Source organism: Haliaeetus albicilla, chromosome 11, assembly GCF_947461875.1.
Source record: "Haliaeetus albicilla chromosome 11, bHalAlb1.1, whole genome shotgun sequence".
NCBI classification, from domain to species: domain Eukaryota; kingdom Metazoa; phylum Chordata; class Aves; order Accipitriformes; family Accipitridae; genus Haliaeetus; species Haliaeetus albicilla.
Window position 1 is genome coordinate 36,747,812 of NC_091493.1, and position 27,791 is coordinate 36,775,602.

A 27,791-nucleotide genomic window follows, 5' to 3' on the forward strand; every position below is an offset into this window, starting at 1 on the left:
AAATCTCCTCCTGTGGGATGCTACCATCAAGATCTGACAGTCTTCAAAAGACATCAGTTTTCAGGGAGAAGAAGAAAATACTAGACTAGATAAAGATACCGGATTGTATGTGCCTATGCTGCTTGCTCAGTCAACACTTGCTTCCCCATCAACAGCTTTTGCTCAATGCATTTTAAGACACTGAATACAAACTAGGAGTTTACCATTAAGTCTCTATACAGTCCAAGTGAAATGGTGCACCCCAGAATTCAAAGAGCAATAAAGAGAATGAAGAATGAAACTTGACCTTCCACAAGAGGGACTTCCGAGTCACATTTCTACCTCCCCAAGTGACAGCAGAACTGATCCCAACAGGCTGAAGTAAATATGATGCAATAAGGCTAATTCTCTGGCCTAAGGTTGGTGAAATGCAGCAGATCCTACCTACCCCAGCACATTCTATCTGGCAAAAAAAATCCCCTTGAGAGGAACCATGAATGAAGTACTTACATTTCTTAGGATAATGAAACACGGATAAATAGAAGTCTGCAAGTATACATTCATTTCAGTTGTTCCTGCATGGCTCAATTAACTAAGGAGGGAAAAAGTATAATGACAGTCTTGTTTTAGGCATCACTTGAGGAGCCTAGATTCCTAACTTAGTGCCTGTACAGCCAGCAAGGCTTTCAAAGAACCCAGGCTGGGGCTCAAGTTAGCCTGTCTTTCTAAACCTGACTCCTTAAACAGTCTAAGTTAGGTAATGCCAGTACTACCCTTCCTCTTAGAGATGGAGTAATAAACATCTTCACAGGAGTGCCGTTAAAATAAACTAAAAGCACAAAGAAACTACATTCTGTTCTACTGGTAACATGTTACACACACACAAAAAAAATCAAGACAACAAAAAAGTGAACTGATTACACGTAGGTAAAAAGATAAGCTGTAACTCAGTTTATTTAGAGTACTTCTCCATTGTTCGAACTGAAACTGGGAAACTGTTTCATACGGCTTTGAACAATGCTCTTTAAATAAATAAGCCACAAAGGGCATACAAAATTCTTATATTTAGGAAAAAACCCACACATTCTTAAGAACTTTCATAAAACTAACAAATGTGTACAATAGTGGATAGAATTACAGTAACAAAATGCAAGTCAACAACACTGAGGTTCTTTACAGTTATAACTCCATAAATACTAAGCTTTGTAAAGTATAATTGCTCTTAAAGTACTTACACTGAAGTCCTATATCTATATACATCTATCTCTCTCCATTAGAGAACCCTTCGTTAGAATCATAGTGCGCTTGTGAAATTTTGTTTGGCTTTGAGTTCTGAACCAAGTCCATTAAGAGAACCATTTTGTTATCTATATGAGTCTGAAGAGCCTGGATTTGGCGATCAATATAGTCCATTAGTTTTTTCTCCATCAGATCCATATTTTTTGAGATAATCTTTTCCAAATAGGAGCAAATAGGCTGTTGTTCTACCCTGTGAAAAGAGCAAATATAAGAATAAGTATAACCTATTTCTTAATGGCAAGGAGCATGACAGAGATCTGGGCACTTGAACTTCTTTTCAATTTAAAATCTCATTTATTAGACAACAAACTTCAGAAGGTATTAGGTTTTTAGCACAAGTAAAATACCTTGCCCACCTGCCACATTAAATCTCAGGAGTTTTTTTAGAAACATGCTAGGGTGTATAGCCATCTTCTTTCAACCCGATTTTTTCAAAGGCTCAGACAGCTTATTTATGTATGACAAAATCCATGCAACTCAACAGTATACAGAGTTCAAATTCTGTCAGTATGGCAGACTTTATTCTTCTCAGCTAAAGTCTTTCAAGAGTTATACAAACTATGCAATTCTTTATTTTTGCATCTGCATTCTTTAAAAATACTGCACTTTCCCAGGAGCTGGAGATATTCAGGCTTTGTTAGAACCCCAATTCCTACATCTCGCCATTTCCACTATTGCTCCTTAGGTATCAAACTGGGTGCTCTACTACTATGAAGTTTGCACTGTAAACGCCAACAAATGAGGAGGGACAGGAAAGATGGGTGGGATGAGATACACTGAATACAGCAGAAAGATCATGGTGCACAGTGTGAAAAAAAGAAGAGATAAGAATCAGGAGGTAGAAGTAGTCAAAATGAAAATGTAGGAACAGACAAGAAAGACAAACTAAACGTATATGAAATTGCAGAAAGACCAGACTTTTTTTTAAATCATAAAATGTGAAATGGAGGCAAAAAAGACACAAACAATTTAGTAACAAATGATGCGATTTCTTCTGAAAAATCTCCTATATTCAAGCAAGTCATCTGAAAAATTAATTGTAATCATGTTCATCGCCACACAGCCTTCAAAACCACATATTTTAAGATTCACAATTACTGTTAATGAGAATAAAATGCTTACATGATGATCTTGTTTATTTTTTAAACTTGTCAATAAATAGTCAAACTACTACTTTAATAAGTTTACCAAACTTAACTTACCCAACACACTGAATGCCTTCCTCTTTAGTCACTGCATTTTTACCAAAATGCCTATCGCCATCTTTTAGCCGAAGACGATTTACCTGACTACATAAGTTTTGAAGAAAAGGAAGAAGCACCTGTGGATTAGCTACATTTGGGGTTTCGCTCACTTGTTCCTGCATACGCAAAGATCCCATGACTTTAAAATCATTTCTGAGGTCAACTGTATTTTGCTGGGTAGTAAGTCTGTCAGAATCAAAAGTATTCCCTCTTTCGGGTACCTGTGTGTTCAGATCATGACTTATTTTTACGTCTTCATATATTGTTTCACTTGTTAACTGCTTTTTAACAGGCAAAGGTTCACTGGCTGATTGATCTAGCAATGTCTGAATAGCTGCACTGCGCAATCCATCTATTGCATGGTCACCTCCAAAGTCTGAATTTTTCCCAAAGATCCAATTAAGTTTGTCTCCAAGAGGTAAACTGTTCTAATGGAAAGAAAAACAATACGATTAATATTTAAGTATTAAAATATACTTGAAATTATACAATAATAGCAATAGATACTTTAGAACTCAGCATTCTACTACTGTGATGTAAAGATTTTACAAGTAGTTCTGAATTCTATTCTTAGGAAAAAGCATAGGAAAATATTTTCCCTGTACATATTATGCATTAAGTATCTTGTCAGTTTCTAAGTAACAAAACAGTTTTACTGACTTCATTTTTACCATGCTATGTCCCCAGGACAGAACATTTTTAACATCAGATGGATTCAGGATTCTGCTGAAATAGCCTACTTTGCAGGACTAGAATCTAAATCAAATAAACTCTGTAAGAGCACGTTCCCTTTAGTTGAAGGTGACAGCCTTTTAACAACCATAAAGGAGACAAACCGGCCCATCTAACCTACACCCCAGACGTTACAGTGAACATGCCCACTATCCTTGACAAGCAGCGACAATGGAAACAAACAAAAGGAGAGCAGGGTGGCAGTGAAGTTTAAAATGATGATGACACAGTTTTTAACTCTGGACTTGATGTATGCACAGTGATTCCCTGAGTACACGATCTTTATTCACTGCACTCATTTAAGGGTGGCAATAGTTAAACCAGGATTAAATTGGCAGAAAGCCAAGTGCGTTAAAAAAAAAATAAAACAAAAAATCTTCTTCATCAAATCATCTTAACCATTACAGAAGGTACGGTCACAGATCAGTACCATTTATGTTTATGGAAAAGCAGAGTGACTTACTTTCTGCTGACATCGGACCATGTCCATGAGTTGCTGAGCACCTGGAGACAACTTAGATCCCATAGACTCCATTATAGTTTGCACTCTGTCTAGATCTATGCTTGAGCCTAGTGAAGGAAAATCAGTTGCTAGTTTTGCAGACACTGCTTTCACTTGTACAATTATTTTACTGATGAGTACTCTTTGTTTCTCACCAATGGAGAGCAGCTATTGCAAGAAGGAGAAAAAGTATTTTGGTTAGGAAAAAAATAGTTTCATGTTTTCTTTGTATGTATGGGACAATGCATTATTCTTTGAGTCTTGGGAAAAACAATGCTGAACTCTTTTCCAGGGAAATTAAGCCGATTTCTCCTTGCTATTACTCTTTGAAAAATTCTGACTGTAACAGAAGTGTCTGCATGACTCAAAGATAAACCAGGCCTTGATCTTCTAACCACTTAAGAGCAGTGGCCATACAGATTTTCATAAGGTTGTTTAACCGCATCAGAGTTAACAGTTCTAATTACATAGCAACTGTTGATTATCTGCAGTTTATCTGGTTTATGAAGTTTTTTTCCTCTAAGACTGTATTGTCTCTCTCATATAAATATCAAGTCTTCATGAGAAAACTGTGATACAAATTTAAAAGGACAACTCTGTCAAGACAAAGTACTACCTAACAGATTTTTAAGTGATTATATGAAGTAATGAAGTGTATAAAAACAATAATTTGAGTAAGAGCAATGCAATTTAGTCCATTAAGTGATTAAAAAGACAAAGAAAAATAAAACAATTCTGTTCAACTCCCTACCTTAATTCTACAGGAGGCTGCAGGGCATTCAAACTTAAGGTACTTTTTGTACAAAGTAACCTTTTCAGTTTCGCTAGAAAAAATAAAATAAACGAGCTGTGACATCACTAAATAAAGTACTTTTTTCTTTAGTAGAAATACTGTGTATCATTAAATATTTAGATAAGAAACAAGACTGGCTGGAACATATTTCTAATGTGGTATAGCAGTTTTAATGCTTCTATGCAACTTGTATAGAATCTTATCAGATATGTATGTAAAAAAGGATTTGTATGTGTACGTACATTATCTACTAGGGAAGCTTTTGAGGTTCAGTACATTATTCACACATCTTCCCTGAGGCTCTGAGTCGGCCATTTTTATTTAGCTAATTAAGCAGCAGATGTGGCATGTAACGACTTAAAAACAAAAGAGAAGACATTGCTTTAATTCCCCTGGCAAAGCATGGAAGGAAACATTGAAGGGGAAAAGAAATCCTTCTTTGATTTTTTTATTTTCTCTCTTGTTCTTAAAAGTGCGAGATGACTACATATCAAATAGACAAGAGGTCTTTTGTAAAGATCAGCTAAAATAGATCTGCTGAAGAGATGAGCAGATCTGTTGTCCAGAAAGATTAAACGATACAGAAATGTTGCACCTGCCCTAACTCCTTCTGTAGTCTTACCCAACAGAATTTCAGAGTGGCACTTTATAACTTACTGAATTGAACGTTTCGCTAATTACAGAAGAACAAAAAGGTAACTAGCGTAACTGCAGCCTTTTATCTTTATCAAAGAGGCAGCATTCGTGCAAGCCACCCGTAACTGTGAGGAGAACACCAGGGTTATCCCAGGCGCCCGCAGTGCCTGTGCCCGTTCACCAGGTTTGCAGAGACCTTCCAGAAAGACCAAACCGGGTGGCTTTCGTGGTGCAGACATCAGGTCTTTACTAGTAGGAGCACCTTACAGATACACAGGCGGAGAACGACGTTGCCAGTCAGAGAAGGGCCAGACGCTGTTAGGGACCCAGGAGCAACCCCCCCAGGTCGACGGCCGCCTCCCGCTGCTGCAGGCACCCCCCGGTGCCCGCCAGGGCCGCGGCCAGAGGCCGCCACTCACCCCGGGGACCGGGCAGCGCCCAGGCTCTCTCCCCGGCCGGTCCCGCAGTACTCCTCGCCCACGTAGACCTCCATGTTCCGGGCCTCGCTCAGGATACCGACGGAGACCATCTCCCCGGCGCCGGCGGGCCGGCACTCCAGATGCAGCTCGCAGGGCGCCTCGCTCCCGCCGCCCGTCCGCCTCTCCACGACGACGGCCTCGGTACTGCGGGGGGGGGGGGAAAGCGCCACGGCCGCGTTGTCTCTCCAGGCCCGCTCCCACCCCACCACCCAGGCCCAGCCCGGCCCGGCACCCCCTCACGCCGCCCCCTTGACGGCAGCCGCCTGAGGAGAAGAGCCAGCGGAGCGGCGCGGCCCCCCGGGGGCGGCGGAGGGTCCCCTCGGCCGCCACCGCCCTCACCTGGCCTCACCGCCGCCGCCCGCGTCTCGCCGCAGGCAGAGCGCCCGGGCCAGGCCGTCCGGCGGCGCGCAGGGCCAGGAGCACCCCGCCGCCACACAGCACGGGTCGGCGGCAGCGATGGCGGCGGCCGCCTCCTCCGCCGCGCAGCCGCTCGCCATCGCAACGCCGCGGACGGAACCGAGCGGCGACAGCGGCCGACACCCTGACAGGAACCCTCCCCGGCGGCCGCCGGGCGGAGTGCGCCTGCGCAAGGCGGCGGGGGGGTGGGGTGGCTCGGGAGCTCCGCGCATGCGCGGTTGGGATGGCGGGAAGGTCTCCTGGGGTACCGGGGAAGTGCGGCGGGGACGGGTCGGGTCAAACGGGCGTCCCTCCGCCATGCCCGGAGCCCGCCATCTAGGAGCAGAGGGCTCTGCACCGCCTCGGCTCCTCCGGGGTGGTGGTGGCGGCGGGTGTGGGGGCTGAGGGGATCCCCCAGCCCACCCCGCGTCCCGCCCACGGGGGGTAAAGGCCGACAGGGAGGGGAGCAAAGGCCGACAGGGAGGGGAGCAAAGGCCGACAGGGAGGGGAGCGGCCACGCGTTTGAAGTAACACCCGCGCTGTGGGGGAATGCCGGCATTAGTCCTTTTTCTAATAAAATAACGCGCTCTCGCGGAGGTGGAGAAGCCTTAAAAGCTTGGCAGTGCTACGGCACTTGATAAAAGAGCGGAATTCGGAGCGACGGAATTCTCCCTTCCGAGTTGCACGCGTATGGCAGAGAGATTATAAATAAAAGATTGGGTTCATTTAATTTTCAGTAGGATGCCGGCTTCTGGAGTCGGGGAAAGCTGCCCCTGACACTGCGGTACAGGCGTAAACCCAGGGAACGCGGATATCGAGTTCTTCCACTCGGCACTCGGCCGAGGAACGTTAGTTAGGTTTGCGAAAAATACAAAAGACGGACTTGAACAGGCTTTCTACAAGCTGGTATTACAAATGCGGTCGGCATCCCTGCTTTTTGCCACTTAAGCCATTGTTTTATGTGATTTACTAGCAACGGAAAAATGGATTTGCTCTGTTTTAATTAATGAATTAATTAAAATTAATTAATGTAAATGTTTTAGCACGACAACCGTCGTCTCAGTCTCCTTTTTTAGTTTCTAAATGTGCTTGATACTTCTGAAATGCATTGCTAATTCATCCAGCTTTAGAAGCGTTTATTTTCTGCTTTTGGTGACAATATGATTGCATGATGCCTCAGGAGGTTACTCGGATGCTGGAAGAACAATGAGCTGCACAAAATTGCAGACTTTTGGTGAGGATAATTCATATAGAAGGGATGGGGTAAAATCCCTGTTTTGGGGATTTCCATGTGTTCGTGGGGCTTCCATGTGTTTGTATGCATTGTATTTTTTATATTTTTAAGGATGAAAAAAATGGAAAACAACAAGCTGAAATTTCAAAGAGTAGATTGTTTTATACTAGAGGTTTTTACTGAGCTGACAATAGCCAGTATAAACATTCTAAACATTGTATCCACTGGTAGCAATATTTTATGTTTCTAATCTCTTATGATCTCACCATGGTATCAAAATCCTTTAGAATAAACCAGTTTGATCCTGGCATGGGTTGGCGCTTTCTCCAATCAGCACTTAAGAATGTGCTGCTTTTTATTTGCGTTAAGCTGTCTAACCAGTTTCTTTGCAAGCCTAATGGATTACATTTTACTTCCCGTTTCCTTAGCACAGATGTAGTATCGGAGTGCTTTTTCTGTTGTTTACCTTCAGAGCAGACGGTTCTCGTTCTTCTAGTTCACCTGTGTAGAGCAGCTAAAAGCCAAGTACAGGTGTCTGCTCGGATACTGTAGTAGTTTCTCCAGGAAATCTAGTCATGTTAAAACACAGCCTATTTTTGTTCACTTTTGGACTAACTTTAACTGGAAAACCCTCTTGGATAAAAGGTAAGCTTTCAGTTTTTGTTATGTATTTAGAAAGTTTCTCCAAGTCTTCTTGTACTCTCTGGTCCTGATTGTAATTATACACTCCTTTCAAATCGAGTCACTGGTCTCCCCAGGTATTAGGCTTTAGCTGACCTGCCAATTGACAAAATCTTGTTCAACAAAAAGGTGTCTGGAAAAGATTACAGATTGAAGCTTTTTATAGCTGAACTATTTGTGGTTGGGTTTTTTTTTTCTCCAGGATGTAGTAGGTATGTAAATACATCATCTTTACCGGACACTGGTTATGACAACTGCAGTTACTGTCACTCTCATCGACAGTAAAGACTGGAGAAAAAGATTTTGATCTTTGGTAATGTGAAGGAAATTCCTACAGTTTTGTTTTAGTTCTTCATTAGCTCATTTCCATTTACGATTTGGCTTCAGATTTTAAGTTTAGATTTAACACCTGAAATATTTCTTAGAAAGTGATATTTTTATGACTTGCATTAAAGATGGTTTCCTGCTTTCAGGTGTCAAAATTGAAATTGTTAGAACTGCATTTCCACTGTTAGTTCAACATACACTTAACTCATGAAACAGAATGGATTTTGTAATTTAGATAATAAAATTATTGAAGATTAAGAGCAAAGTCAGAAATAAATATTGAGTGCTGGTATTTGTCTGCAAACCTGTTTGCTAATAGCAACTCCTATATTTTGATTGCAATGGCAGTCTTTAATGGTAAACATATGCTACCTGCAACTAGCTTTTAAAAATCCTGATGTTATCTAACAGGTAGAGATCATCATTACACTGAAGAATCCTCCTCCTTGCTTTGGATGGGTGATTCTGTGTCTTCTTTGCAATTATGAAGTCCTTTCACAGACATGTGGGAGGCTGAGGCTGACCTTGTGCTACTATAAATGAGAAGAAATCTCTTTGTTTCCTTACGAGAGAACAATTTAAGAAGGAAGAAACCACTTTCATTGTTAAAACCCGTGTTATAGTTGATTCTGTAACCTGTTTAAAAGCAATGGTTGAGTCTCTGTTGATCAGAGTCAACACTCAAACCAGACTGAGGAGCAGACAAGAAAGAGGAAGATGAATTCAAGTTCACACAATTTTTAAAAAAGTCACTGGTGGTTGTTTTTGTCCTTACAAAACTGCTTACTTGAAACCAGATACTCAGCAGACTTCTTATTTGTAGCTTCCTGCATTAGCATGATGTTCTGGAGATGGTTCTGATATAACGTAAAAGGCTACAGACCTTTTGCAAAGGTTTAACTGTTGCTGGAATGAACAAAATGCAGCATTAGGCAATGGCAGGAGGCAAGCCTGGTGAGCCAAGATTATACACGCAGCAGGTGGCAGAATTATATCCAGAGGACAACTGTAAGTATTCCTCATTCAGGGCAATGGAGAAAGGAATATGAGTAAAGGGATTTAAATGGAAGGAGAGGGCTAAAGGGGGAGTTGATTTAATCAAGGAAAGGACAGGAGGAAGTAGAGACACAAGCAAAAGGGAGAAGATCAGCAAGTGCAGGACCTAACAGTAGCTAGAAGGCGAGCCCACAGCAAATGGCTCTGTAACAGTAAAAACATTCCCCAGAGTATTTAAGGACTGAATTTATTCTTCTGGAGATACAATATTCTCCAATTCTCTGCCTAGCAAAGTTCTGAAACATCCTGGCAAAGTTGGATCCACCATTTGAAATAATTGTACTATAGGTCCATCAGTCACTCCTAGAGACTCTTGCTGTAGATTTACAGATCAGCACAGTCTTCCTGGCACCACTGAGGTGATTTCACAAAGCTTGAAGGACCTTAATTCCATTTGAGATGTTAGCATCTCTTGCACAGTTGATTTTAACTGGCCAGCTACTTCAAAAATTACTGTGAGGGGACAGGTGGGTGGGCAGAGAAGGTAGCTGCATAAATTTTCTGTGGTACATCAGGTTAAAAGAAGAAAAAATGTTTCAAAAATTATCGACAAAATTACCAAGTTAATAATCCAGAATATGTGAGAATTAAGATTGTGTTTAAATCATTTGATAGTTTTTCTTTGTGTGCTCCAGAAAACCCCAGCTTTAATCTGAAGTTACTTTTTTTAAATCAGTTTGACCATTCCTAAACTATTTCTTCATCACTATCAAAGTACGCACTGAATACAGGAAAGGATATTTTTTTTTTATTTTTCTTGTTCTTGGGATTCTCTATCATGTTACTGTCATACTGGTTGAGGGATTTTTTTTTCCAAAGAATAATTAATTTGGTTTGATATTGCCTAATGAAGGAATGAGAAAAATTTGAGCTATTATCCTAGTTTATAATGTAAGTAACTAAGACCAAGAGTTAAAGCCAAGATTGCCAGTCAGTTTTGGATAGCCCGTTTAAGAAAACTTTTGCTCAAATTTGCAGTTTGCAGCACGTTACATCAGTTGTGTTTGGGGTGATGTAGTCATTAACCTTGAGTACAGTCAAAACAGCATTTCTGCAGAGAATGAGGCCACATATATTTGGTTTAAACACTCAGAAATGCAGAGTAACTTAGCCATGAATGAAAATGTTGATTTCTGCGATTTTCCCAGCATAATCCAAGAGCTCTGGCAGAGACAGAACAGACCAAACTGAGCATGGGCAGTCAGGTCTTTCTCCATTTATGGATAGATCAGAATGGTCTTTCAGCAATCACCACTGTGCAGATGCCAACATAATGTCTTACTTACCCTTTCTGATTCTTTAGAAATTTCAAACTTTTTTTTAGGTGTATCTTCTGAACAGACATCCAGACTTTCTACATTAGAAATAATTATTCCTCAAAGTCTGACGGGCAGAGAGAAACATCACCCATTTTTTCATGAGGTTTGTTATTCTATCTGTTTTTTTCTTCTGATGTTGCTGTTTTTCACAATACTGTCCTATATTACACACACATAAATGCACAGAGTCTATGGTATATATAGATTATTTTTGTGAAGAATTGCACCCCACACTATCTCTTCAGATTCTTAGTGTTTTCAACTAGTTTTTAGTAAATTTGTTCCCACAAAGGTCTGTGATTGCACTCTAAGTTAGCACCTTTCAAACTTCCAGTCCTGTTAACAGCCTTGTAATACAGAAATGAAAAGGAACATGAAGAATATTTCCATTTCCTCTGAGTCAGATTAGATGCTGAACTCGAACTTGAACTAACATCCATGCTCTATATGTTCTTTTGCTCGTTGTACCTGGTCTTTGGATAACCAGAGGATTTCAACCACGTAGCACCTAAAGAGCTGATGCTCACTTTGTAGAAATGGTCCCACAGAGTCGCACAGGTTAAATGCCTGAGTTAAAAAATCTAAGCCTTAATTCTAAAGTTCTGCAGTAACTTACCTTTGTCCTAGATATCAAGTTCAATTACTGAAGTAACTGTTACTGAAATAGCATTAGTCATCTTTGTGCAAACCGATTAAGGAAGAATCTGTGAGTCATTCGTCCGGCTGCCAATGATTTACATAAGGAGTGTCACCAAACATGATGTGGTGGTTGGGCAAAGTGCATACAAGGGCTGTGCCCTTCTGTCTTCTACATGAAAATGTATAGATTAATAGCATTTAAACTTTCCATAGGAAAGAATGTAGACCGTGCTGCTGAGACTTGGAAATCTAGAAGGCATGAGGGTTAGAAATCTGTGTTTTGGTAGATACTCAAAACATACATAGTAGTTGGACCTCTCTTCTCAAACAAAACATGGAACTGACACAACCAAGTAGAAAATCACCTAATTAAGTAACATCCTTTGTTCTGTTTTCAGGAGCATTCAGATGACAATCTTTCTTACTCAGTTAAAACCAGAAATGGAACGTATCTCCTAAAACTGAAGAAAAATAAGTATGTGCTAGAGTGTTCTAAGGAATCATACCATCTTGGGAGTTAGTTGCATATAGACAAGTATTTATATGCTGAGAAAATTCAGAAGAAACCACTTACATGGCAGATAGTAGTAATTACAAAATGACTGTTAAATAGCATCTCTGTTATGGTACTAGCTTGCAAATAGAAGGGAATAATATTTTTTCTAGTTGTGAAGCAATTTATTTTGATTAGGTTTTTTATTAGCAGCACAAGACTTTTCAGAAAATCCTTATGAAAAATTAGAATTCAGTTCAGCATTAGCTTTTTATTAGCAGGGGGAGGGTTGTTAGCCATGTTGTATTTGAAGAAATTTGTTACTGTTGTTCCTCATTCCTGAGCCTGTAATAGTCTAGGCCCTGATGCAACATAGTCTGCTCAGATCCTACTCTATGGAAATTTTAGTTAAAATATTTCAAAATAACTTATTTTCCAAATAATGCAGCTCATTTTAAGGTATTTTGTTTTGTGTCCATGGATTTTAATAGTAATTTAGCATGAGTGTGCTGCTAACAGAATGTAGTACTTACTAGGATTCTTGACTTATTTCTTGCTTTCTAGACTGTTAAAAGAGCAGTAGTTTATTTTTGTTTCCAGAAAGCTTGTTAGCGAAGACTTTATGCTATATACATATGGGAAAAATGGGGAACTGAAGGCAACACAATCAAAAAACAAGGTATCGTATATAATAAAATTCCCCTTTTGTGTCAGAGTTTCCTCAAACCATGGAAGCCAAGCTTTATGGATTGAAGGCCATATTAAGAATTTGATAGAACTAAGGATGACAACAAGGGTGTGTATGCATCTAAATGTATTTTCAAAGCAAAAGCGAATGCACAACTGTTAATTCTGGGTGTTTTCGTATCTCTATAATAGGACAGTGAAAATTGGTTACATTTTTGGCAATGGAAGGGAAAATGCAAGTGATGCTCATAAAGTATCTACAGAAGAAAAATATATTTGCTGGGAAAGAGGCTTTTGTGAGTTTTCACGTTTGTAGCATTTCTGTTTAACAGTTACCACTGATACAAAACATAAGGTCCTATGTCTTTTGAGGGAGTGGGCTGTTTACAGTGATACAGCGTCACTGTTTTCCAAGGTGTGAAAGGAGATGCCAGGAGATTATGCCAAGACTGAATTTGAGCTACCTGATTAGGTCACCTTTGCATAGTATGCAATTAAAGGTACAATTGCAGCATCAAAGCTCTATAGTTTTTAGGTCCTGTATCAAACAAGCCTTACAAATACTTTTGAATTTAATGTCAACTTTAAACTGCATGTAAGCTCAGTGAGACTTAATTGGGAGCAATTAAGTCTTATGGGAAACTGCATGGGAGATCTTCTCAGATCAGCCTTTGAGAGGAGTCTGTTTAAGAACAGGATGAGCAATGTAGATGAAAAGATTTTTTTAAAGGATGGTGATAGGTTAAACTAAAAAGCTGGTTGTTTCCTAGAACCAAGGGACCAAATGCTATTGTAGGTACTCATGTCAAGTAATATTTTACTCCAAGAAGGCTGGGATTACTTTTAGAATAGGGAACTCTGTAAATTTGTAACAGCCAGCCTTAAAGTCATGCAAATAAAAAGGCTGGTTAGAAAGTAAGTTTTCATTTGAAGGCAACAACCTTATTTTGTCATTAATTATGTGGTTTTGTTGCATTTCAGACACACTGTTATTATCATGGCACTATTGAAGAGATTGCTGACTCGATGCTTGCTCTTAGCACATGCGATGGCCTTAGGTATTACCTCTTGCTTTTCACTTCACGGTAATTCATTGTGCAGTACACACCATCCTATCTTGCAAATTTTTTTTATATTTCACCTATTGATGAAGCTGAAACTCTTCAGAGGTTTTATATCTTCCCTCAACTACCACTTTTTTCCCCTTTGCCAAAATTCCTTCACAGAAAAAGATAACATGAGAGAAAGCATAATCCAAATATAGGCAGAACACAGGCATGAACTGAGGCCTCTATTACTTGATGTGAATGTCTTGACCAGCAGTACCTCTCTAGAAGAAATGCTGATGAAGCTTTTGCTAAACTTAACACACTTCCTGCAAACAATTCTGTCTTATGAATGGGCAGGTTTCAAAAGAAAAACCATTTCTGTGGAAAAAGTTTTGACCAAATTTGAAACAATTTTTTGTGTTTCAAATACAAGAAAATTACATTTATTTGAGAAACATAAATGGGCCAGATTAATGCGTAAAAGATGGGGGTTTCTCCCTGTGGAATCAGTCCATGTGAGTTGGCAAAATGAGATGCCACGCACAACAAATTGTGCAGATATTCAGAATGTGCTTAGAGTATACCCATGCTTCCCTGTGTTCACTGAGCTTGGCTCTTTAGCTGGACTTTGGATACACTTGTTGGTTGTAGTAGCCTTGTTCAGTTTGATGGATTTTTGACAAGCATGAGGAGGCAAATGGGATAAAGTTCACCCAGATATCTTTCATGTATAGCATCACAGTGAGATGCCACTCACAATAAATAATGACATTTCCTGGCATTCCTTTAAATGAAGAATAAAATTGTCAACATACTGGTATTTCAGGTAATGCTGGATCTCCCTAAGCAGAACAGATATTTCATTTTGGCTGTCTGCAAACTTACGCAGACTCAAATCCTTTGGTTACCTTTTACTCACATTTTTGAGGATCTTCTTTCACAAGGTATTAACTAGAGACTTCCTGTTCTAAATATAGTTTTGAGATTCTGGAGAACAAGATAATAGCTTCTGAAAGGTTCTGGTACAGCAAATGGGCACGTGGTAGGTGTTTCTGAGCCATGGACAAATGCAAAATCTTTCTACTTAGCTGTACTCAGCAGTGCAATACTGCTGTTGTCCTCATAAACACCCTGGTGATTGCTTTTAGCCTCTCTTTCTGTCTTAGAAGGTATCTTTTGCTAAAATGCTAGATTACTTTAGCTGCATGGAGCTAGGAGTGAGAGTAGAGATAAGGACTAAGAGAGACCCTTTGCATCAGCTCTGTACCCACTATCCAGACTCATTTAATAACAATTTGGCTTTCCTGCTAACTGATTCAAGGAGCCCACACTTGTGTACAATCAAGCACTTCAAGTAAGTTCTGTTTTGTCTTTTGAGATCCTGTTGGGCATTTGAACTTACCCCCTACATTAAGATAGTTTAACATAATTAATTTATTTCAACATAATGGTATGAACAGTTCTAGTTTTTAAGTATCCAGCTGTCATTCACTCACTTAGTCATAACCATGAGGGGAAAATTGTGGAATAATTTTTCATTCTTTTATGATTATTAGAGGAATTCTCTACATTGGTGGCAAATGGTATGGAATAGAGCCGCTCAACACATCCAGCACATCTGAACACGTATTTTACCCGTTAGAAGATATGCAGGACATCCCCTTCCGATGTGGTGTGCTGAATGGCAGCCTTCATCACGAGATGTTTGTGAAGCAGTCGGTGAAATACCCATTTTTATCAAAGAGTACCCCTAGCAGGGAAAAGCTTTTGAGGGTAAACACCTTTCTGTTTCTCTCTTGAGTCCAAGCCTTCTCCTCAGCCTGTTCCAGCAGCCAAGGGTCTCCAGAGCTCTTGCTTTGGCATGGTGTCATTGCAGGTGGGTTTGGCCTGGCAGGCCACTTCTGTATTGCCTTTGTTTTCATGGACCCCAAACTGGTGGCAGTACTGCTAAGGAAACCCTGAAACAGAAGAACAGCACAATGGGAATTTAACATAGCTTGAAGCAATCCTTTAGCAGAAGAGCAGAGTACTGCCCAAGACAGTCATGGGTATGACATGAAAGGCACAAAGCTGCCTTTCAGCTCATGCATCCCAGTGTCTGACCAGATGTGAATTACTGACATACAGATATTTATTTGGAAATCTAAGGCAAATTGACTTTTGAGACCACGTTAAAAACTGCATCATTGCTTTATAAACACATGAAATGAAAAACATGAGAAAGATAAGTAAAAAACCTTGCAGTCATTAATTATTATGTTAACTTAATGTGCTTTCTAATTTGCAGAAGCGGCGAGCTGTCCTGCCACAGAAAAGCTATGTGGAATTATTTATGGTTGTGGATAACAACAGGGTAATGATACCATCCAATGCTAAATACATTTTATTACTTCATTGAATTTTTTTCTCTGACATTTTCATACGGTATTTTACAGTTTTTGCTGAAGAAATCTGATCCTGCTGCAGTGCAAAAGGAAACCGTTGAGCTGATTAATTATGTTGATGGGGTAGGTCTGATAAGTTGCCTAGATTCAGTAGTTTCTACTTTATCATAGTTTTCAAAAGAATGGCTAATGCAGTTCTGAAACTGTATTTGGAAGTTATACAAAAATTTGTAACACATTTAAGGCACAGCATGAACCTATGCACAAGTCTTTTAGAGGTGCAAGCAGGGTGGGAGATGCAAGATTTTTTTTAAACCATTTCTGTGTGCTCCCGGGCTTTGACTGCTACAGGAACATGAGGTCTCCAGTACGTTTTACGTTTCTAGGAAGAGTATTTCACATGTTGTGGGTTTTTATTAAGCAAACTGTCAGCGCTCTGAACAATTCCATAAGCTCTCTGATCATCTGCTCCCAGTTTCTCCTCAAGACAATTAGCTAAGGAAATGAATGAACATGGTCTTTCCAACTTCTCCAACTGAAAGATGTGTTTAGGTGCCTTCGGGAAGTAGATTGTCTTCATTCATACATTCTTTCCTTATTTAGTTTTATATTATAAATATATTTATTTAGTTTATAATTTATAAATATTTTATATTTTAGTTTATAAAGACAAATATTTTATATTTCGTTTCAAAGAAACTAAAGTTATGTCTCAGTATGTTCAGCTTATTGTTTACTCAGTACTAGTGATGTAATCTTTTATAATTCAGTTGAAACAGACTGATGGACAGTAATTATCATTATGTTTTTTTCAGATGTATAGGGCATTAAACATCCAGATTGTTTTGGTTGGATTAGAGATCTGGACAGACACAAACCACATATCTGTAATGGATGGTTCAGCTGGAGATGTACTAAGTAGATTTGTTTCTTGGAGACAGAACGATCTTCTTAAACGATCACGAAATGATGTTAGCCATCTCATAATGTAAGTTTTCATTCAGTGGAAAAACTAGGCATGCTGCCAGTGTTGTTAATGCATATGATTTGGGGTTTGTCTACGAATGAAAATATAACTGGAGTAAAATTCACTCAACTTCCAAACTGTTTTAACCTGGCAAAATGACAAACTACAATGAATTCTTTATAGTTAATCAACTCTAGGTGGCTCTGCTTGAGCAGAGGGCTTGGACCAGGTGACCTCCAGAGGTCACTTCCAACCTCAACCATTCTGTGATTCTGTGAACTCAGAGGCACTGACACAGCAAACTTAGGTGATTGACCACTATTTTCAAGCTCTGTTATTCAGATATTCATTATTAATTACGGTGAAACCCTGATATGGTGATAAATTTCTTCTTGACTTCAAGAAGACCAAATTTTGTCTTGCAATATTTGTTTCAAACTCATCAGTGTCTTTTAGTAGAAATCGTGAACTTTCAGCCCCTCTTTCAACAACACCTTCAAACTGCTTTGTTGCAGAGGGAGAGGCTCTTATGATGGATCCATTGGAATGGCCTTTGTAGGTACTGTCTGCTCACAAGTCCAGGGAGGGTCAATCAGCACTGTAAGTACATAATGTTGTGGTTAATGGAAGAAATTTGCACAGGAGCTGCTAAACTATCATAGATATGCTGCTAGTGGGACAAAGAGGTACCTGAACAATTGAAGGCTTTCCCCTGTGCATTTACAAAATCCAGAGTTGTAGATACTCCTATTGTCAGACATTGCTTCCCCAGAGGTACCTTTGGAAAATCCTAATAAATAATGTGCACTCTGCTGACGTATTTGGTCAAGTCACCCTGGTCTTGGAGACTAGGCTTGGAGATGTATGGTTTCTTTCATGGGATTTCTTATGTAAAGACTTGTGCATATTTTATACTTTTTTTTTTTTAAGTATTTCCAAATTTCTCTAATTTCTCTCTTCTCTTTTCATCACATTCCAGTCCACTTGGTTGATTTAGTCCTGAAATATTTTTTTTATCACCTTCTCTAATTCATCTAACTAAAGGTTGCATAAGAAAAGTGCATCCTTATACCATTAAAGTTCATAACCACAGTGTTTTGAAGATGGGAATACAGCTACAAAATAATGTGTATTTTTTTACTTTTTACATGAATAGAAAGTGAACATAAAGCACTATATTCTCAAGTGTCTGGAATTCCCCACAATAAGGCTGTAAACAGGCAAAAAATTTAAATATGGCAAAATTAGTAAGAAACTATTTTCTTCTCCTTCACCCTTGGGGCAGAACCTGTATGTCCAGAGGTTCCTGTCCTTACTATATGGATGCCACAACATTGTGGGCAATCTTAAAAGCAGAGTCTGTTCTTTAATAGTACATTTGTCATTGAAGACTCCATTGAAATCAGTGTCATGACTGATAAACTGTGTTAGAATAGAATAGAATAATTCCAGTTGGAAGGGACCTACAATGATCATCTAGTCCAACTGCCAACTGTTATTATTCAGAATATGATCCTAATAGAAGGAATAGAAAGAGTAGCAGAATCTGGCCCTACCTGAAAATAAACAGTGACAAACTGTCTGTTCTTGCTGCTTTTGCTTTGCAATACAGCTTAGTATTCTGTCTTCATAGCCTCTGAGAGCTCTGTGGCTTGAATAAATTAGTAGGTGGAAACACAGTATTTTCTTTAGTTTCACAATTTTTATTTAACACTGATTCTCTTTATTAGTTGAATCATAACAATGTGTTACGTCATGCTACAGTAGTTGCACATGAATTGGGGCATAATCTCGGAATGAAACACGATGATAAAAGATGTCCTGCATCCTATATTATGCACAGCACAGATAAGTAAGATTTCCAGTTATTTTATTTTAATAATTGTTATCTATCTGCAGTAACTATGCCTTATAACCTATGAAACTCCCATGAATCTTGAAGAACTGTTGTGAATGGGGAGTTGTTTGAAAAGTTTAATCATAGAGGTGAATTCACTGACTTAGGACTTGACATCATTTTAATTTATTTGAAAAGTTATCTATTTTCCAATCGAGTCATTCTTTATTTGTAGCATTCCTAAAAACTTATTTGGATTTTCTGAATTTTTTTTTTTTTTAATGATAGTGTGTTGCTGGTTTTTTTTACCCTGCTGAGAATGCTTTACATATATTCACTGGGTTTGTGCAAACATGCATCCTTTGCACAAATTCTCTTAACAGTTAATTTAAACAAAATCTCTCAGCTTATGTTTCTTTCAGTTCATTTGTTCTTTGGCTTCCCCTTAAGAGAAAAAGATCATATTATTTTATCTATCCACATTTGTATTAATAAATCAGGGCAATTGAACACTGGACAAAACTATTACAAGCAGCTGCATTCCTGAGTTCTTAGGGACTCCAAGTTAAGGTGAATGTCTTTCTGGAAAGTATTTTTTTAATCAAGCATTTTTAGACTCAGTACAGACAAGGAATTTCTAAGGCCTGTTTTATATAGGACACCAGAATGGATAATCTGATTGTCTCTTTGGCTTCTGAAAGTACTTGCATTTATGTTATACATAGTATTTTTAACTTCTAGTACTGTACTCTAATGCAAAATAAAGTATAAATGAAGTATCTCATGATCTCCTAGCATTATGAAACACAATATTTGTTATAGATTGACAATATTTTAAGGGCTTGAGTTGTGTTTTTTTCCTGTAAGCAAAATATTTATAATAAAAAAATAATATTATGTTTTCCAGTGGATCCAGGAATTTCAGCACCTGCAGTGCTGATGATTTTGAGAACCTTATTCTAAATGGAGGAGGAAACTGCCTTAGAAATCCACCCAAAACAAGTAATATTTACAAAGAACCTGTGTGTGGTAATAACGTGGTCGATAACAATGAAGAATGTGACTGTGGCAAACCACAGGTAATGAATGAAATTCAACTGGATACTTGTATATATTATATTATATTATATTATATTATATTTGTTGTAGAACACTGGCCTTTTGGTATACCTGATTTGCATTAATACCTGAGGAGTCTTCCTTTTAAATTTACATTTTTGCAAACAATATGACGATAAATTTTAGAAAAAGCCTAAAATCATACTTTGATTTTGACATGAACTCAGTTAAGGGCTACTGGACTTCACAGAACTTTGAGCCAATGCCTAAGAAAGAAGAGCATTTCAGTGCAGAGTATGTAGAAACACCACTGGTTTTTGTGCTGGTTTTAGCAACATGGATATTTCTGTTACAGAAGAGAGACTACCCCTCTATAGAGCACTTACAGGTTTCTTAATTGTAACCCTTAAACTTCTCCTGTGGGAGAAATTACTTTTGTTAGCCATATTTGCATTGCCAAAATGTCCTTTAAATAATGGGATATATTGACTCGTTCTTTAGAAAATAAAGATGTCTCAAAAAAGACACCAATAAATCGAAAGGCTGCCAGCAAACTCAGGTTCCATCGTATAGGCCTTCTTCTAAGTCATGAAAAGATACCAACATTTCTCTACATCAAACTGCTAGTGTAGTGGAAAAATAAGATGAGGGGTGATAAGAAGTGTTATTTAAAAACCAAAGTGTTCTGCTTCTCTTAGTGTCCATTTAAAGTGTAAACCTATCCTATACCCTTGTGCCACAACACATCAAAACAGGTATCTTTCTGATGACTTCTGGTAAAAAAAATACAGCAAAACTGTGTGCTGGTCTCTGTTAGAGCAGAAGGCTTTCACCCGCAGGACATGCAAGAGAGATGGTGTATTTAAAGTTTGGTTCGTCCCTGCACTTGGTTTGATGATGTACTTCCCTGCTATATAGCTAGGTAAAAACACTTTGTCCCCTTGTCCATGGTTGTTCTTCAGGAATGTACTAACCCTTGCTGTGATGCTGCAACCTGCAAACTCACACCTGGATCGCAATGCGCTCAAGGACTGTGCTGCAAAAATTGCAAGGTAGGCTATGTTATACTAAGCTAAATTGATACTATTTACGAGTAATTTTTAATGTTTGAAAAGAGCTGTCATAGTACTCTTGACATATTTTCACATTATCAAACTACATTCACCAGTAGAGACAGTAAGCAGAGAATTTGTGTCTAACAACTCTTGGCCAGTAGCTTAGAAATGGAACGTCATCTCTGTGTCATACCTTGTAGGAGGCATGAGCAGTCAGGGGACTCAGTAGTAGTGATCTCCATTATGCAACACCAAGCTTCACCAAAGTCTATGATAGTTGGCTGCTTTTTAATTTGTACTTGTGTGTGCATTTGCACGATCGACCCAAGTCCTCTGCAGGCTCAGCTCATAAACTTGATAGCAACACCCTTATGAAATTGAGGGAAGTTTTGGATATTTGTTAGATACTGATCTGAAAAACTCTTTTGTCTTCCTTAAAATCACAGAAGGTTCCCAGTTGTCATTGTTTCGTGTTAGAACTTCTGCTGTTGCAAAATAAAAGTAGGGTGGCATTCCTCTCTGGTTCTAGTTTAAAGTGGCAGGAGCAGAGTGCAGACCAAAAATGGATTTCTGTGATCTACCTGAATACTGCAATGGAAGCAATGCCTACTGTCCAGACGACGTTTATGTCATGAATGGTTATCCATGCGACAACATGAAGGCATATTGCTACTATGGAGTATGCCAGAGTTTTGACTCACAATGTGAATCTATATATGGAAAAGGTATGTTTATAATTTAATGTAAAAAGACTTGTAGTCTCCTAATAGACATTTCCAATTTTTCTTTTTCTTTCTCCTATTTTTAAGACAGTGTAGTGGCTTACTAAGATTCACTATTTTTTGTACAGGGGCACGAAAAGCACCTGATGTATGCTTTGAAAAAGCAAATATTAAAGGAGATAGGTTTGGAAACTGCGGAATGAGAGGTGGAGTGTACAAGAAATGTCCCGTTCAGTAAGTCACCAGCAAATAAAACTAATCCTAAAATCTGCAATGTAAAAACTATATTCTGTTACAAACTCTTACAGCATGAGATTTAAAAGAATATTTCCCTGAAATGCAAGCAAAAAAGTTTGACTGGATGGCATATTTGCACTGATACTGTTTTTTTTCTGTTCACCTTGTCTCTGAGTGTCATTCATTCAATACAGGCATAGTCTGTGTGGCAAGCTCCAGTGCACATCTGTTAGTCTTCAAAATCTTCCTGCCTGGAGTGTTGTCAATAACGCATCTGGTGTTTTATGCTGGTCTTCTGACTTTGACTTAGGATCAGATGTCCCTGATCCTGCTCAAGTTCATGATGGAACAGCCTGTGGAGAAAAGAAGGTAAGATGAATTACAGCAGCATTACAGAATATATTCTAGAAAGTTTTTAACTTTTAAAAGCTTTACATAGCTCTCTTATTTGTGTGCTGTAATATAATAAAAAATCTGCTTTTTGACATATACATGTACAAACAATTAATTAGTTCTTCAAAAACTGGGATGCTACAAATCAGTTCTAACTACATTATCAGTTATTCAAATGACTCCATCAAAATGCATCCACAGACTTAAGAAAACCTGAGACAAATACAGCTATAAAATTGTGAAGTACTGAATAGTCTATCATCCCTTTTTCTCAACATTTAAGTAAAACCTGTAGACTTGTAAACATATACATTTATATAGTATATTTATAAAAGGATGGTATTTTTTGAAGTTTTGTGTTTGAAAGACACTAATTACTTTTTCCAGGCCTGTGTAGATTTTCAATGTGTTGATGCAAGTCATTTGGGCTACAGCTGTGATGTAAAGCAGAAGTGTAATGATAACGGGGTGAGTAGATGGTGTTTTCATGCCCTGTTTCTAGAAGATAGAGATAGGTACAAAATCACTGCATAAAAGCAATAACCATCCAGATGGCTTTGTTTTTTTCAGATCTGTATTAAAAGTTAAGTCTGCTTTTTTATCTGTAATTATGTTGCCAGTATACTGTAAACCTCTTAGCACTAACATTTAAAAACATTTCTTCTGAATTTCCCTAGGGAATTTTCTAATATTACTGAGCTGTTGAATTGTAAAAGGAAAATATCCTTTGAGTCTAGTGACTCCTGATTTATATATGTCTCCATGAAAAATCAAAATGGAGTCCAAAGATTGTAAAACTGAGAAGTTCTTTGTACTGTATTCTACTGCAGGCAAACAACAAAACAAAGGTTAACTTCTATAGAGGATGAACTTCTGGTATCAGTATCACTCAGTATTTTGGGATGTTATGTAGGGGGAGAGCTTATTCCCAATTAATACTTCATGTATTCTATGCAATACTATGCAAGTGGCCACTTCCAGAAAGGCGTTGTTCATTTGACTAATCCCTGTTGTACCTACTGTAGGTGTGCAACAACAATGGTAACTGCCACTGCAATTCTAGATGGGCACCTCCGTTCTGTGACCGGTCAGGCTACGGCGGCAGTGTTGACAGTGGTCCAGCTCACATAGGTAAGCTACTGAAACTGGCCTTCATTCTGCTCCCAGTGTCTGATAAAATAATCTACTAAAACCAGGGGTTTTTTCAGCCTCTTTTCAACTTTTTTTTTTCTACTGCATGGGACACTTAATCATGGACTGACTTGAAGAAGAAACAGAGATCAAGGAAGTTGGTCCAAGGGAGAAATTGACCTCTGTTTTGTCCGAGAGAAAAAGCAATACATTAGTTGCTTAGAATTACTGTTACATTTTTTAAATAGTTAGATATTTAGATATTTACTTAGGTATTTAAAACAGAGTTCTGATAAAATGGATGTCATAGAGGAAGACTATAGCTTGAGAATGAAACCTGCAGCCTTTATGTATGGGAAGGGTCTCACAGCAACAAGAGGGGTTAAGAAGGTGCATGCAGCAAGCAGCAGTTGGCTTGTGTAAGAGCCATGAAACTCTACAAAAGGAAAATGGAGTAGATTTTGCTGGCCTTCACACTGAGAGACCATGCAAATGTTTTGTATTTATTAATAGCTTAGGAAGACAAAGAAGATGTGCAGATCACTTGTGAGTAAGCAAATGAAAAATGAATTTGTCTGCTTTAGAATTCTTGAAAAAATATATGGAAAAGGAAAAAGTTCGTATATCATACAACATGGGGTGAGTAAGGCAGAAACATAAGGCCAAATCGTACTTTTCTGATCATAGCATTTTACAAATTTCAGTGGAGTTACTAGTTTTAATCTATAATAATTTGAAGATTGTAGTTTTTACAACAGAAAGGTGTTTTTAGCAGAAAAAATGCTTTAATATGAGGTTAAGCAAGATTACTCTCTTACATGATTTCAATTCTTTTTCTCTAGATACATCACTTCGGGATGGTCTGCTTATTTTTTTCCTCCTTGTGTTGCCACTAGTAATCATTACTGTATTAGCAGTAATTAAGCGTGATGCAATAAGAAGAAAGTTTTGCAGGAAAAGTAGAAGACAACACAGGTATTGTACTTATTACAAATGCGTATTTCAACACTTGAGAGCATGCTCCAGATTATTTTAGCAAGCCAGGTAGATTCTTTATTTATTCAAAAAATTCCATACCTCCTAAAAGAAAAAGACTTCCCTGCTAATAGTATTAGTAGGTAGTTTAATAGCCAGTACCCTGCTATTAGGTAGTTTAATCCACATACTCCAGTTGTCAGTTCTCAAGCATTTTTTCCCAAAATACATCGCACTTTCCTAATTGTTATTGATAACTGTATTGCATGGACACAGGGGCATAGCACATTGAAATTATTTGCCAAGACCAGAAAGGAGCAGAGTCAGAAACAGAATCCAGATCTTTGAGCTGTAGCCTCTGTCACGGCCCCGGGCTGGACAGACCAGGGAGTCCTGTTGAATTCGGAATTCCCTCGGGCTAAATTAAGGTGAAACCACACCAAATGATCAGTTGAACATTTTATTCATGGCAGAAGCAGCCTGAACTTGAGAGGTGTAACAGTAGGTTGTGGGGTCTCTCACAACAGGAACTGGCATGAAATTACCTCAGTAAACCATGTAACCTGGGGTAACCATATACATCAGTTCAGGGAATAAGTTCCCTCCCGTTGGGTCAGGAGATTCAGAGCAGACCCCCTTGCTTTCTAGACTACTTCTCAGAGAGGAGCCTGGGGGCGGCTGGATCCACTCCTAGTCCCAGACTTGGTCAACAGGTTTATGTCTTAAAGGGATGAGGTGTAGGGATTGTGGAAAAGGAAAGAGAGAATAAGACAGAGAGAGAAAAAGGGAAAGAAAAAGATTTCAATGGTCCTGGGTCCAGCATTGCTCCTGTCAGCTGAGGGGTCCAGTTCTGGTGGCCTTGCCCACCTGGTGCTTCAGTTCGTGCCCTTTTATCATCCTTGCCCCTCCTTCGGGTAGGCACTCGAACTCATTAGGCTGATTAGGTGTAACCTTTGGGAAATGGGTCAGTGGGCTTGGGGGTCCTTTGGTAAGTAACCTCCCCTTCCCTGCAGATGTGACCATTGTTTGATCTTTGTATCCGAACAGCTTATCAGAACAGGGAGCTGCGCAGCACCCCCAGCACACCCTCCCCAGCCTGTTGCTGATATCTGTGCTCATGGGTGCTCAGCAGCTGCTTTTCACCTTGGTTTCTTGCTGGGCAGAGTTCATCTTTAAGCAGAACTTGCCCCACTACAATGTTTGAGACATTAACTCTTTCAGTCTCTCACAGCCTCGTCCCTTGAAAAACATTGCATCCCTGAAGGTAGTTAAACCAAACAGGGATTTGCCTGATGGATGTGGTTTTTATTTCAGGGACAACAATGTGGAGCAACCAAAGCAAAACAACAGACCAAGTCATAACACAAGAAATAATCAGGTAAGATAGATGCATACTTGCATTATTTCACGTTAAGTAATCCAAATTATACACTGCCTCTTCTCTAATATAGTTACTGATGACTTTGTAGCTTTTTGATATGTTAAAACTGTTTGAATTTCCAAGTATAAGTGTTCAAAGATTTAAGATAGGTGTTCAAAAGACATGTAGACGAGGCACTTCAGGACATGGTTTACTGGGCATGGTAGCGTTGGGTTGACGGTTGGACTCAATGATCTTAAAGGTTTTTTCCAACCTAAACGTTTCTATGATAATTTATAATGTGTTAGACAGGATTTCTGTATGGGTAAGTATGAGCTTTATTGCCTGCCCTGTCAACACGGGCTGTACTACGGGATGGAACAGGCTGCTACTTAGCAGAACAGCCAAAGATTGAATTCTGTGGCCAAATACCAGAGAAGCTACTTAGCCAAGCTGTGGATCTGGTTCTGATAAAATAAAATAAAAATTATCAAAACAAAATGTTGCAAGAGAATACGAAGAATGTCACAGGAAATGAAAATGAGTTCTAAAATACCACTAGCTTAATACCGAATATTTAGCCACACTTTGAAATCTGTGAGTTTTTTCATCTTGATTTTCTGTAACTTCTTTTCCAGCCTGCCACGTCAAGTCCTGATTTTTTTACCATATCGCATTTTCCTGGCCCGAGGTTTGTAGTATTTAAAACCTTCTTTTCTTCATGTTTGCTGTGTTTACATTGCTGCATCATTGTAAGCGAAGTTCCTAATGCCTCATGTCCTGCTTAGGAGGATTTTTCATGCAGCATCATATGAGATATAATAGATTAAATGCTTGAAGGAGAAATGCTGTTTTACTGCTTGTATAGAAAACAGCATAATGGGACATGTAAATGCTACTAGGGAGAGGGAGAGGAAAAGGGAGAGGGAGGAGCAGAGAAAGTTATATGTATGTATAAATGCTAGCAACTGTTTAAAAACGGTAAAGAACCAGTTTAGAAATACCAGTTGTCTTAAGCCATGAAATAGTTCACAAAATGTGTTTTCCACACTTCAGGCAGCCAGTACAAACCCAGCTCCCTGCAGTTGCTTCAGGACCTCAAAGACCCACAGTCCCACCGAGACCAGCCATCTGAAAAGTTTCTTGGGAACCCTCATCAATTCTGACAAATAACTGCTCTGAAAAAAATTAAAGATTGCAATCCTCCAGTCCTCTCCTTGCACAGCCAAAATGCCTTCTGAAAGCATGTACCTCTGGAAAAGACTTGGTGCTAAGATGCACTGAACACAGATGTTATCCCATTATTTTGCTAATTGCTGCTGGCTGTATTTGTGCGTCTTCTACCTCACCTCTTGGTTTTTTTAAATCAGAAGCCTGAAGTTCAACTCTTGTTAGATTAAATTTGTAACAGCATCAGAGAAGAGGACTCTTCTGAAGAACAGCCTTACTTGCAGGCCAAAGAGAAGCAAATTCAGTTATTTACAGACATAATTTATTCACCTCTAGTCATATGCAGCTGTGAAAATGAGAATATAGACTGACCTCTTGGGAAGTCTGCAGTCTGCCTACCTCCTGGACCGTCCCCTCAGCAGTGTGCCACTGGCTGAATGTGGCTGTACCCCGCATGCCAGGCTCACGGACAGTTCCTATGCGTCGCTCTGAGCCTTGCCTTCAGTGCAACCCTATCAAAGCTGGGATCCAGATCCTGCCTCTCATTACCTACTAGCTGCGCATTACTTTCCAGTTCAGGTAGTCTGGAAAAGTAACCACACATAGGGATACTAGCAATGGAAAGAAACTCTGTAGATGATGTGTCTAAGAGAAATGAGCCATCTCTACTGTTATAGAAAATGTGGTGTATCAGGAAATACATTATACAACTTAACATTGTTTTAATGTTTACTGGTTATTACAGCTTGTGATTTTTGCTAGAAACTGATTCCACTACAAAAGCAACCGATAGCTTTCGTCACTCTAAATGGGACAATTAGAAAACGGTACCAATTTAAGAGAAAATGTATAAAGTTACATAGTTTGTCAAAATGGCAACTACTGGAAAAGAATCTGCCACGCAGAGAAAAGCTCACTGGCAAGAACAAAGCTCTGGATACTGATTGATCTGTACA

At 39.0% G+C, this 27,791-nt stretch overlaps 2 protein-coding genes and 1 long non-coding RNA gene across 7 annotated transcripts; 1 reads left to right on the plus strand and 2 right to left on the minus strand.

Moving 5' to 3' along the window:
- Window positions 1-907: 907 nt before the first annotated feature.
- On the minus strand, window positions 908-6,243 carry C11H10orf88 (chromosome 11 C10orf88 homolog). Of its 2 annotated transcripts, XM_069797165.1 has the most exons (7): window positions 6,004-6,243; window positions 5,605-5,808; window positions 4,508-4,580; window positions 3,912-3,924; window positions 3,718-3,824; window positions 2,481-2,950; window positions 908-1,468 (listed from the first exon to the last, which is right to left on the minus strand). In XM_069797165.1, exons 1-7 carry the CDS (start codon window positions 6,159-6,161, stop codon window positions 1,240-1,242), a joined length of 1,254 nt encoding a protein of 417 aa, XP_069653266.1. In that variant the 5' UTR covers window positions 6,162-6,243; the 3' UTR covers window positions 908-1,239. The 2 variants fall into 2 exon arrangements, with proteins under 2 accessions (XP_069653266.1, XP_069653265.1); XM_069797164.1 differs by having other exon boundaries at window positions 3,718-3,924; window positions 6,004-6,241.
- A 528-nt stretch (window positions 6,244-6,771) lies between these two features.
- Window positions 6,772-27,113, minus strand: LOC138687805 (uncharacterized). Of its 4 annotated transcripts, none has more exons than XR_011326942.1 (4): window positions 26,917-27,050; window positions 21,970-22,159; window positions 15,327-15,503; window positions 6,772-8,071 (listed from the first exon to the last, which is right to left on the minus strand). It is a non-coding gene; the product is annotated as an uncharacterized lncRNA (long non-coding RNA). The 4 variants fall into 4 exon arrangements; XR_011326941.1 differs by having other exon boundaries at window positions 6,772-8,835; XR_011326940.1 differs by lacking the exon at window positions 6,772-8,071 and having other exon boundaries at window positions 15,317-15,503; window positions 27,015-27,113.
- Window positions 7,788-27,550, plus strand: LOC104311432 (disintegrin and metalloproteinase domain-containing protein 9). The gene is made up of 22 exons (XM_069797167.1): window positions 7,788-7,939; window positions 10,683-10,780; window positions 11,715-11,791; window positions 12,410-12,488; window positions 13,478-13,554; window positions 15,102-15,318; window positions 15,833-15,898; window positions 15,981-16,052; window positions 16,745-16,917; window positions 17,412-17,496; window positions 18,627-18,748; window positions 19,641-19,812; window positions 20,755-20,844; window positions 21,377-21,572; window positions 21,698-21,803; window positions 22,001-22,175; window positions 22,587-22,667; window positions 23,225-23,330; window positions 24,173-24,305; window positions 25,620-25,683; window positions 26,304-26,356; window positions 26,722-27,550. The coding sequence occupies exons 1-22, from the start codon at window positions 7,870-7,872 to the stop codon at window positions 26,798-26,800; spliced, it is 2,391 nt and encodes a 796-aa protein (XP_069653268.1). The 5' UTR covers window positions 7,788-7,869; the 3' UTR covers window positions 26,801-27,550.
- Window positions 27,551-27,791: the final 241 nt, after the last annotated feature.

Excerpts from the sequence above, each read along its gene's own strand:
- LOC104311432 (XM_069797167.1), top strand. The coding sequence starts at position 7,870 with ATGTTAAAACACAGCCTATTTTTGTTCACTTTTGGACTAACTTTAACT. Across the intron at positions 12,489-13,477 it reads CAACACAATCAAAAAACAAG|ACACACTGTTATTATCATGG; the intron begins GTATCGTATATA and ends GTTGCATTTCAG. Across the intron at positions 15,899-15,980 it reads TGGTTGTGGATAACAACAGG|TTTTTGCTGAAGAAATCTGA; the intron begins GTAATGATACCA and ends GGTATTTTACAG.
- C11H10orf88 (XM_069797164.1), bottom strand. The coding sequence starts at position 6,161 with ATGGCGAGCGGCTGCGCGGCGGAGGAGGCGGCCGCCGCCATCGCTGCC. Across the intron at positions 3,925-4,507 it reads CAGCCTCCTGTAGAATTAAG|CTGCTCTCCATTGGTGAGAA; the intron begins GTAGGGAGTTGA and ends TTCTTGCAATAG. Across the intron at positions 1,469-2,480 it reads GAAGGCATTCAGTGTGTTGG|GGTAGAACAACAGCCTATTT; the intron begins GTAAGTTAAGTT and ends CTCTTTTCACAG.